Genomic DNA, 20,354 nt, shown 5'->3' on the forward strand with positions numbered 1-20,354 from the left:
TTTGCATGCAGCATACATGAAAGATAGATGCTTAGCCCATCAAGGCTGCAAACCCTGGAGCTTGAGGTGTGTGTCCGGTGTATTTATGCACAGTTCCGATTCGCTGTCATCCTTGTGACCTTGTCCTTCTCTCGCCTCCAGGAGGGGATGCGGCAGCAGTTCGAACTGGGGCAGTACCTCCGGGCCCGCTACCAGGGCTTCCTCAGCAGCTCATACCGGAGGCAGGAGGTAAGGCCTGGGGCTCCACCCCACTGCAGTGGGCACACATGGGCCATGTTGGAATACAGAGGATTAGTACAGCTGGAGCCAGATGAGCTGGTGGATGTAATTGTATTTATATAGTGCTTACTACCCATGATGAGGCGTCAAAGCGCTTTTTTTAATGGGTAGCATGCTGTTCCGGAACACAAAAGGATAGTGGTGGATTAGTATAGGGAAATTTGAGATCATTTGTGCGGAGCTCATGTGAATCCGTTAGTCGTATTGAATAGGATAATGGAGGGATAGAAGAAGGAAGAGTCTAGAAAGTGGTATATGGGAGATCATAGTAGTAAGATAAGGTTTGGGATGAGTAAAAACAAGAGATGGAGGAGGGAAGAGTCTCTAGAAAGGGATTACAGAGATCACAGTAGTAAAATGAGGCAAACAGATGCTACTCGACAGAGCTGTTACAGTTTATGCAGGCCTGAGACAGAAACAAATGTCAGAGTGTAGCACTGTCCTCCCTGCCGCCCACCATCCATAGATCCAAGGCAGGACTGGCCGGCCCAGGCATTGGGCGTTTCCCCTGGAGGCTGGAAGGGTGGGGGCTGCTTTTCTTACTGGGGGTGGTTTAATAGCAGTGCAGCATTTTTAAAAGCACTGCTGAGTTCCTTATATATCGAACAGTTTTCAGACAACAATAAAAGTGCCAAGATAACTCTGATGATGAATGTACCTCCTGCAGAGAGATCAGAGTGTTGTCTATTGGTACTTTTGACTCATCTAAGTTATCGCAGAGGGTTAAAATGCTTGCTATAAAGATTGTGTATTATGCAGACCACAGAACAGTATTTTATGTGGGTTACTGCTTTTGTCACAGAGATCCTTTTGTTACTGTGCAGTTCATAAGTTACAATCATAATCTAGGTTAGGAAGTTATGTTTTTTCCAGCCTTTCATTATCCTAATTTTGCTAAAAAAAAGGTTTGTTTGGGTAGAAATGAATTCGTATTAGTAAAGTCAACCTTAGCCACTGACCTGATGCTTCCCCAGACCAAGGACACTTTGTTTTATGTAACATTTTCTGTACGCTGATTTACACATGTATGATTCTTTGTCGCTGTATTTGTGTGTAATGCAAAGTGCTCCACCGCCCTACACTGGTATGAGAGGCACTACAAAACAAACGAAAACATGTGGAAAGTTGATAGGGAGAGATGAGAGACACTGTTGGAGGGTGATAGCGAGGGGAATCATTGAAGGGCCCCGATAAAGATTGCCGTATCCTGGTGCACTGTAAGGTCATCATTTACTATGCTTTCAAAATGAATACAATTGAATACAAGCCCCTTCGTAGTTGTAAGGCTCGTAGCTGTGCTCGCTGTGCACCGTATAGCGGCTGGTCTGACACAATTTGCCAGGGCTGCTTTGGGTCTCCAATGTGGCACTGCATAGATCTCCGGCCCCAGGGCATCATGTCAGCACCCTAGCACACTGCTGTCATTAAAACTAAGGCCCAGATGGTAGTAGAAATGTCTGAACCCAGAGAGAGTTAAACCAAGGCCTTGGCCCTCTGCCATTAAAAGCATACAGACCTGCAGAAGACCAGAGCCTCACTGCCCCACATGAGGGGCGCACACCAGCAGCACACGAGACCCCGGCTCACTGAACACGAGGATGAACGACAGAGTGTCGTTCATCCTTGAACTAAGTTCCAAACAGCTGCCTCGAAAGTTGCCAGTTACTATTCTCCTGTCTTGGGCCACGATCACACATGCAGCGGCGCCCATACCGCAGAGGAGCCTGACTTGTGTCTCGGACGGGTGCTGTGCTGCAGACCGGTGCCCACACCGCAGAGAGGCTTGTCTTATGTTACGGAGAGGTGCCTTGGTGCATACAGGTGCCCAGACCTCAAAGGGGCCTGACTTGTGTCTCGGACGGGGTGGGGAGGGGCTTGCTGCAGACCGGTGCCCAGACCAAAGAGAGGCCTGACTTGTGTCTTGGACAGGTGCCTTGCTGCAGACGGGTGCGGAGACCGCAGAGGGGTCTGACTTGTGTCTCGGACGGGTGCCTTGCTGCAGACTGGTGCCCAGACCGCAGAGGGGTCTGACTTGTGTCTCGGACGGGTGCCTTGCTGCAGACTGGTGCCCAGACTGCAGGGGGGCCTGACTTGTGTCATAGACGGATGCCTTGCTGCAGACCGGTGCCCAGACCGCAGAGGGGCATGACTTGTGTCATAGACGGATGCCTTGCTGTAGACCGGTGCCCAGACCGCAGAGGGGCATGACTTGTGTCATAGACGGATGCCTTGCTGCAGACTGGTGCCCAGACTGCAGGGGGGCCTGACTTGTGTCATAGACGGATGCCTTGCTGCATACACGTGCCCAGACCTCAAAGGGACCTGACTTGTGTCTCGGACGGCGGGAGGGGGGGCTTGCTGCAGACCGGTGCCCAGACCAAAGAGAGGCCTGACTTGTGTCTCGGACAGGTGCCTTGCTGCAGACCAGTGTCCAGACCGCAGAGGGGTCTGACTTGTGTCTCGGACGGGTGCCTTGCTGCAGGCCGGTGCCCAGACCAAAGAGAGGCCTGACTTGTGTCTCGGACAGGTGCCTTGCTGCAGACCAGTGTCCAGACTGCAGAGGGGTCTGGCTTGTGTCTCGGACAGGTGCCTTGCTGCAGACCAGTGTCCAGACCGCAGAGGGGTCTGACTTGTGTCTCGGACGGGTGCCTTGCTGCAGAGGGGTGCGGAGACCGCAGAGGGGTCTGACTTGTGTCTCGGACGGGTGCCTTGCTGCAGACTGGTGCCCAGACCGCAGAGGGGTCTGACTTGTGTCTCGGACGGGTGCCTTGCTGCAGACTGGTGCCCAGACTGCAGGGGGCCTGACTTGTGTCATAGACGGATGCCTTGCTGCAGACCGGTGCCCAGACCGCAGAGGGGCATGACTTGTGTCATAGACGGATGCCTTGCTGTAGACCGGTGCCCAGACCGCAGAGGGGCATGACTTGTGTCATAGACGGATGCCTTGCTGCAGACTGGTGCCCAGACTGCAGGGGGGCCTGACTTGTGTCATAGACGGATGCCTTGCTGCATACACGTGCCCAGACCTCAAAGGGACCTGACTTGTGTCTCGGACGGGGGGAGGGGGGGCTTGCTGCAGACCGGTGCCCAGACCAAAGAGAGGCCTGACTTGTGTCTCGGACAGGTGCCTTGCTGCAGACCAGTGTCCAGACCGCAGAGGGGTCTGGCTTGTGTCTCGGACAGGTGCCTTGCTGCAGACCAGTGTCCAGACCGCAGAGGGGTCTGACTTGTGTCTCGGACGGGTGCCTTGCTGCAGACGGGTGCAGAGACCGCAGAGGGGTCTGACTTGTGTCTCGGACGGGTGCCTTGCTGCAGACTGGTGCCCAGACCGCAGAGGGGTCTGACTTGTGTCTCGGACGGGTGCCTTGCTGCAGATTGGTGCCCAGACTGCAGGGGGGCCTGACTTGTGTCATAGACGGATGCCTTGCTGCAGACCGGTGCCCAGACCGCAGAGGGGCATGACTTGTGTCATAGACGGATGCCTTGCTGTAGACCGGTGCCCAGACCGCAGAGGGGCATGACTTGTGTCATAGACGGATGCCTTGCTGCAGACTGGTGCCCAGACTGCAGGGGGGCCTGACTTGTGTCATAGACGGATGCCTTGCTGCATACACGTGCCCAGACCGCAAAGGGGCATGACTTGTGTCATAGACGGATGCCTTGCTGCAGACTGGTGCCCAGACTGCAGAGGGGCCTGACTTGTGTCATAGACGGATGCCTTGCTGCAGACTGGTGCCCAGACTGCAGAGGGGCCTGACTTGTGTCATAGACGGATGCCTTGCTGCTTACACGTGCCCAGACCTCAAAGGGACCTGACTTGTGTCTCGGACGGGGGGAGGGGGGGCTTGCTGCAGACCGGTGCCCAGACCAAAGAGAGGCCTGACTTGTGTCTCGGACAGGTGCCTTGCTGCAGACCAGTGTCCGGACCGCAGAGGGGTCTGACTTGTGTCTCGGACGGGTGCCTTGCTGCAGGCCGGTGCCCAGACCGCAGAGGGGCATGCCTTGTGTCATAGACGGATGCCTTGCTGCAGACTGGGGCCCAGACTGCAGAGGGGCCTGACTTGTGTCATAGACGGATGCCTTGCTGCATACACGTGCCCAGACCTCAAAGGGACCTGACTTGTGTCATAGACGGATGCCTTGCTGCAGACTGGTGCCCAGACTGCAGAGGGGCCTGACTTGTGTCATAGACGGATGCCTTGCTGCATACACGTGCCCAGACCGCAAAGGGGCATGACTTGTGTCATAGACGGATGCCTTGCTGCAGACTGGTGCCCAGACTGCAGAGGGGCCTGACTTGTGTCATAGACGGATGCCTTGCTGCAGACTGGTGCCCAGACTGCAGAGGGGCCTGACTTGTGTCATAGACGGATGCCTTGCTGCAGACTGGTGCCCAGACTGCAGAGGGGCCTGACTTGTGTCATAGACGGATGCCTTGCTGCAGACTGGTGCCCAGACTGCAGAGGGGCCTGACTTGTGTCATAGACGGATGCCTTGCTGCAGACTGGTGCCCAGACTGCAGAGGGGCCTGACTTGTGTCATAGACGGATGCCTTGCTGCAGACTGGTGCCCAGACTGCAGGGGGGCCTGACTTGTGTCATAGACGGATGCCTTGCTGCAGACTGGGGCCCAGACTGCAGAGGGGCCTGACTTGTGTCATAGACGGATGCCTTGCTGCATACACGTGCCCAGACCTCAAAGGGACCTGACTTGTGTCATAGACGGATGCCTTGCTGCAGACTGGGGCCCAGACTGCAGAGGGGCCTGACTTGTGTCATAGACGGATGCCTTGCTGCATACACGTGCCCAGACCTCAAAGGGACCTGACTTGTGTCATAGACGGATGCCTTGCTGCAGACTGGTGCCCAGACTGCAGAGGGGCCTGTCTTAAGTTACAGATGGGTGCCTTGCTGCAGACCTGCGCCCATACCGCAGAGGGGCCTGGTTAATTTTACGGAAGGGTGTCTTACTGCAGAAAGGTCCCCATACCACAGAGGGGCCTGTCTTATGTTACAGAGGGGTGCCTTGCTGCAGACCTACAACCATGACTCTTGAGGGGTCTGTCTTATGTTAAGGAGGGGTGCCGACTGGCACCGCCTGCCGCAGAGGGGCTTGTCTTATGTTACAGACGGGTGCCTTGCTGCAGACCAGTGCCCAGACCGCAGAGGGGCTTGACTTGTGTCTTGGACGGATGCCTTGCTGCAGACCAGTGCCCAGACCGCAGAGGGGCATGACTTGTGTCATAGACGGATGCCTTGCTGCAGACTGGTGCCCAGACTGCAGAGATTGGCCTGACTTGTGTCATAGACGGATGCCTTGCTGCATACACGTGCCCAGACCGCAAAGGGGCATGACTTGTGTCATAGACGGATGCCTTGCTGCAGACTGGTGCCCAGACTGCAGAGGGGCCTGACTTGTGTCATAGACGGATGCCTTGCTGCAGACTGGTGCCCAGACTGCAGAGGGGCCTGACTTGTGTCATAGACGGATGCCTTGCTGCAGACTGGTGCCCAGACTGCAGAGGGGCCTGACTTGTGTCATAGACGGATGCCTTGCTGCAGACTGGTGCCCAGACTGCAGAGGGGCCTGACTTGTGTCATAGACGGATGCCTTGCTGCAGACTGGTGCCCAGACTGCAGGGGGGCCTGACTTGTGTCATAGACGGATGCCTCGCTGCAGACTGGTGCCCAGACTGCAGAGGGGCCTGTCTTAAGTTACAGATGGGTGCCTTGCTGCAGACCTGCGCCCTTACCGCAGAGGGGCCTGGTTAATTTTCGGAAGGGTGTCTTACTGCAGAAAGGTCCCCATACCACACAGGGGCCTGTCTTATGTTACAGAGGGGTGCCTTGCTGCAGACCTACAACCATGACTCTTGAGGGGTCTGTCTTATGTTAAGGAGGGGTGCCGACTGGCACCACCTGCCGCAGAGGGGCTTGTCTTATGTTACGGACGGGTGCCTTGCTGCAGACCAGTGCCCAGACCGCAGAGGGGCTTGACTTGTGTCTTGGACGGATGCCTTGCTGCAGACCAGTGCCCAGACCGCAGAGGGGCTTGACTTGTGTCTTGGACGGATGCCTTGCTGCAGACCGGTGCCCACACCGCAGAGGGGCCTGTTTAATGTTATGGAGGGTGTCTTACTGCAGACCGGTGCCCATACCACAGAGGGGCCTGTCTTATGTTACAGAAGGGTGCCTTGCTTCAGACCAGTACCCATACTGCTAAGGGCACTTTCTTATGTTACTGAGGGATGTCTTGTTTCAGTCCGGTCCGGTTTATATGACGGGGTGACTTGCTGTAGACCGGTGCCCATATCGCAGAGGGGCCTGTCTTATGTTACGGAGGGATGCTTTGCTACAGATTGGTACCCCTACTGTAGAGGGCCCTTTCTTCTGTTGCTGGGGGATGTCTTGTTTCAATCCGGTGCCAATACCGCAGAGAGGCTTGATCTATGTGACGGAGGGGTGACTTGTTGTAGACCGGTGCCCATACCGCAGAGGGGCCTGTCTTATGTTACAAAGGGTTGCCTTGCTGCAGACCGGTGCACAAATTGCAAATGTGTGCCATGTTATCTAGTGGGACCCAGAGGGCGTAGCTAACCGCCCAACATGGCAGCCACAAAATAGTGGAGTTCCACAACCGATCACACTAATCTGGCACATTTCACCATCCCATGGGGCCATCCATACTTCGTCCCCCCCCACACCACCCCCCGGGAGTTCACACAGACAGCAGGCAAAGGGGACTTGCCGGACTGCGCCCCAGGCGATGCCCAAAACCTGAAATCCCGGCGACGCCATTAAGACGAGCGTGGTAAGAGTACCTGGAGCTCATTGGGCGGACCAGCACGGCCTGTGAAATGCTGCAGGTCTCTGGACTGACATCCGGCACGTCATGAATTGCCTGATGAAAGTGTTGCAGTCCCCTGCTGTTGGGCTGCAGGGGGCCGCCCGAGAACAAAAGGCCAAGAGCTGGTTCGGCATGCTCTGCGGCGATACTGGCAAGCGCGGCCTACTGCCTCCTCCCTTTGAGACACGGCATGACTGGGCCTGCGCCGGCTGGGGTTGTGTCTGGCTAGTTGCAGGCTAGAGAGGACTGCGGGGACGGCACGGACACACCGGCCTACTACATTCACTACCGGGACGAGGTAATGTTGCGAAATTCTGCAGATACACCGAAGTATGCACAGGAAAACAGGACCTCGGTGTATAGGGGTTGTACCTTCCTACCACCATAGTGCCCCATATCCAAAAACCAACTAGCTATAGTGTCTCATTCGCTTGTCTACATAATCACGAAGCTAAAAATGATTGGACAACCCAGAACAAAACACTCCAGACTCTCTCAGGAATCGCGGTAGCAAGACATACCCTTTGCTCACTCACACGTACTTGTCCACAATAAGGATTGTCAGAGTCACTGTATAGTTCAGAATGTTTCTTTTAACTGTTGTGCTCTATAATGCAGTATACGAGCCACTACCAGCTGCAAAATGCATAAACCTAGAACAGTTAACATTGTTACAATACCATAGAATATGAAGGGGGATGTCATCATATGACAGTGGAAAAAGGACTATAAGGCCTACCACCTTCCCCTTGGTAAGTTGAGGTTTATTATATAAGGAAGATCTCTGGGCTTTGTCAGCAGACCCCATACCTTAGAGCCTATTTTTTTTAAAATTATTTTTATTCCACAGCGCAATCAAAAAATTATCAATTATCTCTTACTTCATACAGGTACATTCATGTAATTCGTAAATGGCCCCCATATATCCCTACCAATTTTGCGTTTGTTCACCCCTTTAACAGCATATAAACTGAATTTAAGGTTAAATAAACTAAACATTCTGCTCCTCCATTGAAAAAAAAGATTGGGAATCCACTTGTAGCCAAGCAGCGGCAATACACAATCTTGCTACTGTCATAGCAATGAATATTAAATGAATATTAAATGATGATGTTTGAAACAAACCCCACCCCTACTGAATTGCACATCTGACCCCAGCAGCGTAGTTGCAGAAGTTATAACAATTGATTTGCCAATCAAATCACTTACATTTTTTTCAAGATTAACAATAAAAGTTCTCAACTTCACAAAACTAAAAAAAATATGTAACATGTCTGCATCATCAACACTACAACGGAAACATTTCCCATCATGTCCGTTTTTCAACTTGGCCATGTATGCTGGGGTATAATATAAATTAAAGAATGTTTTGTAAGATTGCACCCGTGAATTGGCAGATATTAAAGATTCTTTGATAATGTAATAACATACTCTAACGATGGAGCCGTAATCCCTAAAATTTCAGACCATTTGTTAGCTTTTTTCTATAAATCATCTTTCCTATATGCCAGTAGTAGCTGATATACCTCCCCAATTTTTACCTGTCGTTGTATTGCATTTATAACTAAATTGGAAACAAATACAATCCTTTGCCGCATCATAAAATCGCGAATTTGCAAGTATTTAAAGAATTGATATGTCGGTAGATTAAACAATCAGGATCATTCAGCATAAGACATTACTACCCCGTCTGATCCTATAAAATCCCCCAATTGAACAATCCCTTGTACCCCCCATCTTGTCGCCAAAACATCCCAAAAAATAGAAGGTAATAATTTTATAGCATTAGTTGGGGTGTACAAAGATATTTTTCCCACTTGACATAATTTTCCAACCTTTTTCCACACATTAAATGCTGATGATAAAATCTTAAACCTGGTGCGTTTGAAGTAGCTCCCATCTACTTCCTTAAATAAAGATTGTCTGACTTATGATCCTAGCAACATTTGAAAAATTGAGGGAGCTTCTGCCTCATTAAGTATGTATTCTCCAGTCAGCATTATTTGCATCCTTAACAGAAAGCATGTATAAAAAATATAGTGCAAAATCAGGCATTGCTAACCCACCCACCCCCGCTCAACCGGTAAAGTAAGGAATCACACGGCCCTTCTTGGCCTCCCCGGGGCCCAAATGAATTTTGAGCAGATAGCTTGTAATCGCAGGAGTTGGGAAACAGAAAATTCTAGGGGAACTGCTCTAAATAAATACAACACCTTTGCTAGCACATTCATCTTAACCACATTCACCCTACCAATAAGTGTGAGATGTAATCGTGACCACTCATCTAATGAATTCCTAATATTACCCACCAATGCACCCCAATTAGCATCCAATGTTTCCTGCATAGATGATCGGATTTTTATACCTAAATACGTCACTTCCTTTTCCAATCATGAATCATTCATTATAATAGAATCCAAAGTTAATATTTGTGTTTTTGTTGCGTTCAATTTTTACCCAGAAGCTTGGCCAAAAATTATCGCCACTCTTTTTATCTCCTGTAATGCTAGAGCGGGATCTGAAGAAGCTATCGCAAAGTCATCCGCATAAGCAAATACGGTATATGAAATATTCTGTACTACGAATGGTATGATCCGTACATTATTGGCCAATAAGTCTATAAATGGATTAATATAAAGGGGAAATAATAATGGTGAACATAAGCACCCTTGTCTGGTGCCCCTAGTGATATTAACTGGTTTAGACAATAAGCCCATCATAGAGATTTTAGCTACTGGTAGAGTATATAACACCTGGATGGCCGTGAGAAAGCGTTGAACGAAACCTGAGAGTCGCATTAATTCCCACAAGTATATCCATTCCACAGGGTCAAACGCTTTCTCCGCGTCCAATAAAATCAGACCCAGATCACGTTTCTCCACTTATGCGATATCAAATAATGTCACTACCTTATTAACATGCGAGGTGGTACTGCGACCCGATATAAAACCATGTTGCATTCGTGATACCAGTGAGGCTATCACTCTGGAGAGACAAGTGGCCAATATTTTTGAATAGATCTTGCTGTCACAGTTCAATAAGGATATTGGCCTATATGAGCCTACTAGTTCTGGATCTTTGCCTTTTTTTATTAAATACTACTATGATAGCTTCGGCCCATGACTTTGGTGCCCGTCCTGCTTCTGCAGCCCTGAAAGTATCAAGCATATCAAATTTAATTAAAGCGAAGAAAAGCTTATAGATCTCTCCAGGTAATCAATCTGGCCCAGCAGGTTTTCATGAGGCTAAGCCCTTAACTACTGCGTCAAGCTGGCCACCTTCTTCAACGATAAAATTAAAAAAATTCTCACCTCCCTCCCGCCCGCCAACTCTGACTCCTTAGAGAGAGCCAAGGAGCCGATGCCCCCCGCCGACAAACCCTTTCTGGAGTCACTTGGCCCAGTTACAGAAGAGGAAGTAAGGGTCATACTTACCTCAACCAAGAGCGGAGCCCCTAGCGACCCTGTTCCCATACGTTTCGCTAAAAACATCCCGCAGACCATAGTTCCCCAACTGACTGCCCTGATTAATATCTCGTTGGAACAGGGAGAGGTCCCTTCTAACTGGAAGGAAGCTGTCGTCAAAGCGCTCCTCAAGAAACCGTCGCTCGACCCCACAGACCTGTCCAACTACAGACCTATCTCACTCCTCCCTTGGATAGGTAAAGTCGCCGAAAAACTCGTGAACAAAAAGCTGTCCCACTATCTCGAGTCAAACCATCTCCTCAACGACTCACAGACAGGCTTTAGGCCAGGTCAGGGCACGGACACTGCTCTCCTCGTAGCAGTAGAAAGAACTAGGGAAATCATCGACACAGGAGGATCAGTGGCAGTGGTCCTCCTAGACCTAAGTGCGGCCTTTGACACGGTCAGTCACCAGGTCCTAACCCACCGTCTCGAGAATATTGGGGTCAAGGGCAGAGCACTGAAGTGGCTATCGTCCTTTCTCTCCCGACGCTCCTACCAAGTATGGGAAGGCGAAAGCCGCTCCCCCTCCATCCCCCTCCAGTGCGGCGTGCCTCAGGGCTCTTCCCTGAGCCCCACGTTGTTTAACGTTTACATGGCCCCACTGGAGAAACTCGTCTCACCCTTCGGAGTCACTATCGTCAGCTATGCTGACGATACACAACTGGTGGTGACACTCTCCCACCCCAAGCTTGAGCCCTCCAACCTCCACGACTGCCTTTCCAGCGTACATCAGTGGATGAGCGACTCCGCTTTGAAGCTAAACGGCTCCAAGACAGAGATCCTGCTCCTAGGACAAAAAACTATGAGCCTCCCCTTTAACATCTGGCCCGCCTGCATGGGGGAACCCCCCACTCCCAAAAAGTCTCGGAGTGTGGCTTGAGACCGACCTTACCTTTGGGACCCAGGCAAGAAAGACAGCCGGCATATGCTACGGTCTACTTAAGTCTTGCAGGAAGGTAATCCCACTACTACCTTTCCAGTCGCGTCTCATGCTGATCCAGGGCCTAATTTTATCCAGGCTGGATTACAGCAATGCCATCTACCTGGGCGCCCCAGAATCCACTCTTCAAACTCTACAAAAAGCCCAAAACGCCGCAGCCCGACTCCTAACAAACACCCCGGCTAGATCATCTGCCAAGCCCGCACTTAAGAAGCTGCACTGGCTCCCTATTAGGGAAAGGGTCACTTTCAAGGCCCTCTGTCTTGCCCACAAGGTTCTCCACAATACCGGCCCTCCCATACTTAACAACTGGATCAGCCCCTATAGACCCACGAGAGCGCTTCGCTCGGAGCATGGAAACCTCATCACGATCCCCAAGGTGAAAAAAGCCCGCATAGGTGGCCGCCGCTTCTCGGTTAACACTGGTAAGAAGTGGAATGCACTCCCTTTGAGCCTCAGAACAGAACCCAACCTCCTCCGGTTCAGAAAAGCACTTAAAACTCTACTCTTCCCCTAAACTGGCACTCCCCCTGATTTCACCCCTTAGTGAGTAACAAGGTTCAGCGCTGGGATACCCATTGGGTGACTACGCGCTCTACAAAACTATAAATAAATAAATAAACTACTGCCTCCAGCTCCTCCATGGAAATTGGTTCTTCAAGTGCTAATATATCAATAGGGTCTAAATATTTCAGAGTCCCTTCAGTTAACTTAAAAAAATCTCTGTGATCTTGCGATTGTGCCGTATATAAATCAGAATAGAATCTATGAAAAATTGATAAAATCCCTTCGGGCTCTGAACGCGTCACCCCATCTCTATCTTTCAAAGCTTTAATCCTGCCCATAGCTTCTTTCCGGGGTAGCTTCCAAGCCAAACATCGGCCCACCGATTCCCCGTATTCATGAATTTGTCTTTTATAAGCTAGATATTCCTGCCCATAGCGTCTTTCCGGCGTAGCTTCCAAGCCAAACATCGGCCCACCGATTCCTCGTATTCATGAATTTGTCTTTTATAAGCTAGATATTTACGTGCGTTTTCTGTGTTCCAGATACCTTGAATTCTAGCCCTGACTTGTTCAGTAACTTCTTCACACTGTTCAATATTATTTGCTCCGAATCTAACACTTTCTACTAATTTTTCCTCAGCCTCCTTTAACTGCTCATATAACGCACGCATCTCCAACTTTTTCATGCGATTTTGCCCGAGAACAAAACTTAAGACTTCTCCCCTAAAGCTTGCCTTGAATGAATCCCAAACGACAGAGCAGTGGGTTGAATTCCTATTATTAATAAAAAATTCACTAATCTATAGGGCCAGCTGTTCTTTAAATCTCTCATTTACACAGAGTTTACGGTAAAATGAAAACAACCTTATAGATGGGCTTTGGCTTTTAACTTTTAATGTCATTAAAATCGGTAAATGGTCGGACGTGATCCTCGGAAGAGAGAGATAAAAAGAAGTAGTCTAAGCGCGCAAATTTCTTGTGGGGGTATGAATAATAAGTGAACCCAGGAGATGCGGGATTCAAATAACTCCACACATCAATTAAAGCATGTTCGTTAATAAAATTATACAGAGCTTTAAAAAGACGTGAGGTTTTCGCCCTTTATACCTTCCTGGGCCTTCTTGCAGTTCTGAATTCGTTAAGTTAATATTCATATCGCCACAAAGTATAAGTGGTAGATCCCATACTTCCAAGTTCAGCTCCTCCAAAATAGAAGGTTCATCCAAGTTGGACCTATATACTGCACAAATTGTGAACCTAACATGCCCAAATAGACATTGCGCAATAGCCCACCTTCCACATTTGTCAGCTAGGCATTGTGTCGTTGTAACCCTATTCTCTTTAGCTAAAATTGCTACTCCTCTAATCATAGATGATTGGTGAGAGGCCACTGTTAATGAATAGCCCAAATTTTCCAATAGCGCCCTTTGTGACCAAGGTACATGTGTCTCCTGGAGACAGACCACACCGGGCTGGATATTACGAAGCTCAGCAGTCACACGATTTCTTTTACTCCAGCTGTTTAGACCAGAAACATTCCAGGTACAAATTTTAACCCCAGCTACAGCCATACTAAGTGAATAGACAATCTAAACATAACAACCAACTCACAATAGTAATGGCACCAAAAACCTAAAAAATATATTTGCATTTGCCAGATTTCCGTTTTATTCATTTTGTTCATTTTTTTATTCATTTTTTGATTAGCTGTGGATTTTTCCCCCTTTTTCCCCTACCCTAGTGACCCGTACCCCACCGCCCACCCTTCCTGACCACACCCTCCCCACCCCCCTCAAACAAGGCTTTAGGACTGATAGTCCTGTAGATGGAGACTAGCGTATACCCCCTTGCTAACTCCCACAGCTCTATCTATAAACCGGAGTACAATGGCATAATAATCCAACACAGTAATATAAAGTATAACCCAAAAAAGCGGTATACCAATGCACTCCTATACTTATATAATCATAAGCGATACTCTGTTGCAGCTACACAATACACCACTTATCCCTTATCAAATAGATTGTAAAAAGTTTTTGACGGAGCCCTCAGTAGGAAAGAAGTGCGTGCGTTCTTTATACACTACTTTCAGCTTTGCCGGGTTCATCAAAAAAGATTGTGCATCTTTGCTTTGAAATTGAGGGATTAGTTTGCGCAGCTGCCATCTCAATTCTACAGTATATCTGCAAAAGTCAGGTTGAACAAAAAATTCTAAATCCCCCCCAGACCTTTTCTTATGGGGTCGGGCCAACTGAAAGATCTCTTCCCTTGCCAAAAAGCTATTAAGCGAGATTAAGAAAGCCCTGGGTCTTTCCTTAAAGGATTTGTACTAGGAAGGGTACGCCTGAAGAAAGGAAACCAATGTGCCCTTTCGACCTCACGGTCCCAATCCCATTTTGAAAGTTCAGGAAAAGCAGTTCCACAATGAAGCGACTGGGATCTTGACTTCTTTTCCTTCCGGAATCTGCAGGATGCGCAAATTGTTCCGTCTTGCCCGATTTTCTATATCAGCCAACTTCCAAGCTGAGTTATCCCTCACTGCCTGAAGCGCGGCAGTTGCTGCTTTTTGTTGAGGAAGGTCATCCTCTAATGTAGAAATCCTAGTCTTGACCTCATTGACCCAGGCTACAAAATCCGCTTGGGATTTTGACATTCTCCGTACATCATTCTGAAGTTTACTACATATATTCTGTGTTTTTTGATTCTCCTCCCTTGTTTCTGTGTGGAAGGATAAAATTGACTGATAAATTAGGGAGAGAGAGATACCTTCTTCAGGGACTGTAGATGTTACTGTCCGACCCACGCCTTCTGTATTTAATCCGCCCTCCATCAGTGTCAAATCCAACTTCCTACGGACAGTGTCAATTTGATCGTTTTGATCGACTAACTCCTCCAGTAACAGACTACTGTGATCACTTCCTTCGTTCATGCTCATTTGAGCCGCATATTGGTGTGCTAAATCTTCACATGAGGACATTGATTGCTCAGATAGAGAGTAGTAGTCCCCCGAGTCTGCATCATATAATTGAGGCCCAGTCCCGTTAACTACCATACCTCCTACCGCCTCTATATTAAGCAAAGAAGGCGCCATATTATCCTCTTTGCCAGTCTCTTGCCCCAAAGATGCAGTAGCTGATGTCTCCTCCAAAGGACTGTCTAACTCATTCATCACTTGGTTAGGATTTTGAGCTGTCACCTGTGCCCTCAAAGTAGCAGTTGCAATTATAGTTGGGCTCTTGACACTAGATAATGGAGGCGTAGTTCCCTGTATTTGTGTTTCAATGCCCTCGTCTAGGGGTAGCGGAGGTAAGGGCTGGGGGGGGGGGGAAGTTGCTGTGGCTGTTTACCCCGTCGTCTCTCTTTACTAATGGAAAAGATAGCCGGGATAGCTGGAATTTTCTTTACTTCTTGTGCATTTTTCCCGTCTTCAATGCTTTCAGGAACTTTCGCCTGTTCAACATTTACAGAAGATTTCTTTAAACCATGCTTGCTCACCTCTAGACTGCCGGCCCCCCTGCCAGCTCCAGCTCCCCTGTTCTCCTCAGCGGCTATTGCACCGCCCGCAGCACCTGGATCCTGAGGAGGAGCCGAATTCTCCGGGGTGCGGGATCTCCCTCGTCCGCACTTTGGCAGCATGTTACTCGCTCACAGTCCGCCAGTCAGTGCTCAGCTCAGCAGTTAGAACCACACTCGCTTTCCGACTCGCTCTTGTCACTGCGTCCACCTGTAGCCACCTCTAGTAATAAACTTTCTCCCAGCGTCCCTCCACCGCAGCTACTAGGTCCCGGCGAGCCGCTGAGAGTCTCGCCCCCAATCCACCGTAGCAAAACAATGTTTTTTTCCCCAAAGCTCAGCAAGGCTCGGCAAAACTCGGTAGCTCCTGAAGGGGGAAAAGCAGGACACACACCGTCGGGCACTGGACGCCGCTGGACGCCACACTTCTCTGTCTCAGGTCTTACGCATCAACTGTAAACTCCAAATTACGATGAGTTTTTTGATCGAAAACTGTTTCACTGTAGAACATAACAGTGGAACTGCAACATTGTACTCACAAATCGCTAATGGGAGCAGCAAGGAAACGCCGTCTTACACGGCCGCAGTCGCGGGCGACATCTTGCCTCACTCCATACCGTAGAGCCTAGATGGTAGGTTTACATCATAGGAACAACAGAGCTCTTCTTCAGGGAAAGGTCTCTCTCCAAGAGTGTTGGACAACATGCATCCCCATAACATCAAAGCACGAGCTTCCCTGCAGGGCATGTTTTGTCTAGGTGCCAGGGACTGACCAGAACAGAATATCAAGGGGCATGTTTATCGACCTTGCACATCGTGTTCAGACTAAACTCCAGTAACAGCAGAGAACGCAGCAAGCAGACAGTTCTCATGTGAAAGGCACAAACAGAGTCTTGCAAAATAAAGTCATGTTGTAACGTGCGCAAAAGCAGCATCCTGGCAACAGAGCTCATGTTAACTTAGCAATGTCGAGAATGACCCTAACGGCCATATAACACCCTCCACCTGGTAAGGTCGTAGTGTATAGACAAAAGACTAAAACAGAGTTCAAAGTTAAGCAGAGTCCAGAAGCGCCTGGAAAAAAAAACGAATTATGGGGGGAACGTTTTTGTAAAAAAAAATAATACTTTTTTATGGTGATTAAAAAAAAATTGTTTCAGGAATAACGGAATTAAGAAGGAGGTGGAAAATCCATAAAAGTAAGTGAGCTCAAGAATGCAATTCGTTCCAAAAGGCCATCCCTATCATTAGTAGAAAAAATGGGATGCCATCCAATTAACTATGTCGAAGGAACAGACATGCTCCTTGTATTGTGAAGCTTCCAAGAGCATATCCGGGCAACTTGCGTGATATTCAATGAAACTTCGTTGTAGAAGGTTCTGCGCAGTCTCTCAGATATCCCATTCAGCCAAGATCCCAAGTGCAGCAGCACACGCCATGTTGCAATTCCCACAACAAGCCCGCTCATGGGCCTCTAAGGGACCCATTAACTGGTGAAAATCCGGGACTGTACATGACATATTGGAGAAGCATAAATCTAAATCCCAATAGAAAGGGCACCGCTGACATTAGAACACAGGTTGTACACCAGGGAAGTAGGCAAAGCGAAAAGTCAATCCATAACTCGTGCTAAACGTCGCTAATGGCAAGCATCCAAAAAGTTATTGCATTCTGTCACGGTACAGTTGCAATTGGACTGGTCTGTGCATTACCACAAGATGAGCAGCCATTGCGTAGCAGAAGCAGAAGGATCAGTATTCCACCTGCAAGCACCATTAACAAAGGAAACCCTCCGAAGACGCTAGAAAAGATAGAAAGAATAAAAGCTGGTATTAGTCCAAATATCATCTAAATAAATTAGCAAGGTCTTTGGTGTCAGACGTATTAAATATTTGATGTATAAGCTCCCCAAAGTGAAGTGGGAGGTTAGTGTTCAGAAGTGACTGTATATCGCTAGATGTCCTAGCCACCTGCAACTCAAAGGTCTCTTGAGCTGAAGTGAGGGCCACTTCCTGTTGAAACAATAGCGCTTTGAGCCTGCTCAATTTGTTGAAATCTGTTTTCAAAGTAGGAATGGAAGGCCAAATAGAACTATCTACTTTCCCATGCGGGGTGGAAAAAGCACATTGCTACAACAAGTAACACATTGTCACACCGTTACTAACTACGGGATCCCTGCTTGTAAACCACAGCAGGCATGGTTGTTCAGAATAAGATAACTGCAGTTAGTAAGCAATTTAGAAGTGGGAAATATTGATGGGACGGGAGTTCCTTTAGACAAACAAGCAAGATTAGGCGCAGATACATTACAAGCGCTGTGCAACTTAACGTGTTTACAAACCAGGGAATGTCCTGCTGTGGAATCGCAACCCTGCCCTGTTAGAAAAACGTTCTCATCGTCCTGCTAACATCTGTAAGTGAAAAGAAGGGGCCATAATTCCTGAAGAAGCAAACTACCCAGGGGCTCAAAGCGACCTATTGGAAAATGTTGCATACATGATTTAAATTGAAACAACGAAAATGGGAGAGATATGACCCTATGAATTAACCAAACAGCTGAGTCTGTCTCCGCCACAGAGAATGGAAAGGGCTCCAACTGTTCAATGTGTAACAGCGTGTTTGCAGCATCTTTAATGGACATAAACCTTTGTTTATCAGTCAAATTAAAAGGCGAAAACAAAGCAAAAGCATTTAAATAATCCCACGGGACTTTTCCCATTTTGAGAGTCTGTAATGTCCATGCAAACTGCATTACTGATCTAATTGATTTTGACCATGATACAACACAGATACATCATTCTGAACAATATCAATAACAGAGGAAACAATATTATCCAAGGTATAAATGCGTGAGGACAATGTACTGATGCTATTGTCGACCAAAGCAAGAACTTTTTCTTAATTCGCCTGATCTATTTGACGCAGACGTAAAGCTGCTTCCACCTGCGAACATTTCCAAATTCATTGTTAGCTGAAATCTCTTATTTCTAGGGGCTCTAGGACCTAGGATAAAATTAGCCAAATTGATGTTGCTTGACAAGAGTAATAAGTGTTGTTTTACTGACGACAAAGTGGAATGTTCCAACCATTGTTAGCACAATTTAATCACGGAGTATGTGGTGACTGTATTTGAATTTGGAAAAGGACAATCCGGTCTAGTCTGTGTGAAGCCAGGTATTACGTTATAAAAATGCAGTTGGCATGTATTTGAACTTGTTGGCCAGACCAACCAACTGTATTGGTCACTTTCAAAAATAGTAAAAGTGTCATTGCGAAACAAATCTTGTAAGACATCGATCGTATATTTAGTTTGTGCGCACAAATTGTCATATTCCGCAAAGGATGAGATATTCAAATTTTTAGCAGGCGCCAAGCCAAAACAAGTGGTCTGGTGTACTGTATCATTTAAAAACTTAAATTTAAGGTGGAATCAGGCAGGCACGATGCAGAGCTTCAGTGCCCTGAACCTGCCAAGCTGTAGAGCCCCACATTGATTTTAAATCAATTATATCTTTCAAGTGATCATAACCTTGTTTGGCCAATTCAGTTCTAAAGGAAGAGGAATAGAACAATTTAGTAAGGGTAAGAATTATTTTGGGCTGCGATGATGAATGCAATTTAAAAAAATAGGATTCTGGATTAGACGTGTTGTAATCGGTAAAATAAGCAAACTTACCCCAAAGTGTTTTAGAACTCCCTTGGATGGGAGTAGGACAATGCTATCATTGAGTGTAATTAAAGACAGGTCGTAATGTGCTTGTTTTGTGTTTGTAGGTAGTGGTGCCCATAATGTTGATAACAGAATAAATCAGCATAATTGGCAGAATTTAAATAAAAAAATCTTCAGCATTAAAAGCAGCATAATATTTCAAATCAGAAAACAATGAATGTACAGCTTATACATCCTAATCATCAGAATGTTTGCCCTGTGTTACCACATCCCCTAAGGAGACGCAAAATATGTATGGTATCTTAAGGACCTCCGTCGGGCCGTGGACTTGAAATGCTACTTTATCCCATACGATGCCATCTGCAACTGGGAAAGACGAAATGTTAACAAGAGCTTGATCACATTTCATGATATGGGATGATGTATGAGGTGCCAGAACTCCATCAACAAAGTTCACAGCAGAGCGTTCTGGCAAATAATGACTATTGATCAGTAAGAAAAACACTGTCTCAAATGCAATGGACATGAAGAGAAAAATCAGGATAAGTACCAACCAGATGTAGGTCCAGGGTGGGACCAGGTAAGTCTTCTTGAACCAAGAGATAAAAATACAAAATGTTGTAGGTGGAAGCGTTGAAGTGGAAGACGAGGAGTATAGTTCAGAAGGGAAGCTGGCATGATCTCCAAAGTAACCGCTTGCAGTTCTGTTAATTAGAGGTGGTAGTGCCGGATCAACGTGATGTTGTCGAGGACTGATCGGCACCTCACTATTAGACTCATCTGTAGGGTAAGTGTACTCAACGTCTGCATTGGAAGATGGAGGCAGGACAGGTGAAAGGTCAGTAGTAGTGTTCATCACTCCCTCACCCACAGGGGCAATAGTGGAAGTGGATGAAGTCATCGGATTCAATGAAATTGCATTGCACGAAACTGAAGGCGTGACACTATTCAGAATCGGCCAGACGGTGCAACTTGACACTGTCCACTGAGATGTATCTGTTGTCTTTGCGACCAAGTAAAGGTGGTAAGATGACTTGCGAGAACCCTTCAATCCAAGTACTGGAACCGGAACTCCAGCTTTTCTCGTACCAGACCTCCAATCTTAGAAAGCCAGCCGACTACCGGAATAAGCA

At 47.9% G+C, this 20,354-nt stretch overlaps 1 protein-coding gene across 1 annotated transcript in view; it reads left to right on the top strand.

Annotated features, from left to right (window-relative positions):
* LOC147701487 (testicular acid phosphatase homolog) overlaps positions 1-20,354 on the top strand; it is a 196,600-nt gene that overhangs the window by 47,060 nt on the left and 129,186 nt on the right. The window contains exon 3 of the mRNA XM_086928661.1: positions 142-228. Coding sequence (XP_086784787.1) covers positions 142-228 — 87 coding nt within the window. The remainder of the gene's footprint in view (positions 1-141; positions 229-20,354) is intronic.

The sequence above is a fragment of the Lissotriton vulgaris genome, chromosome 7, assembly GCF_964263255.1.
Source record: "Lissotriton vulgaris chromosome 7, aLisVul1.2, whole genome shotgun sequence".
Classification (NCBI taxonomy): Eukaryota; Metazoa; Chordata; class Amphibia; order Caudata; family Salamandridae; genus Lissotriton; species Lissotriton vulgaris.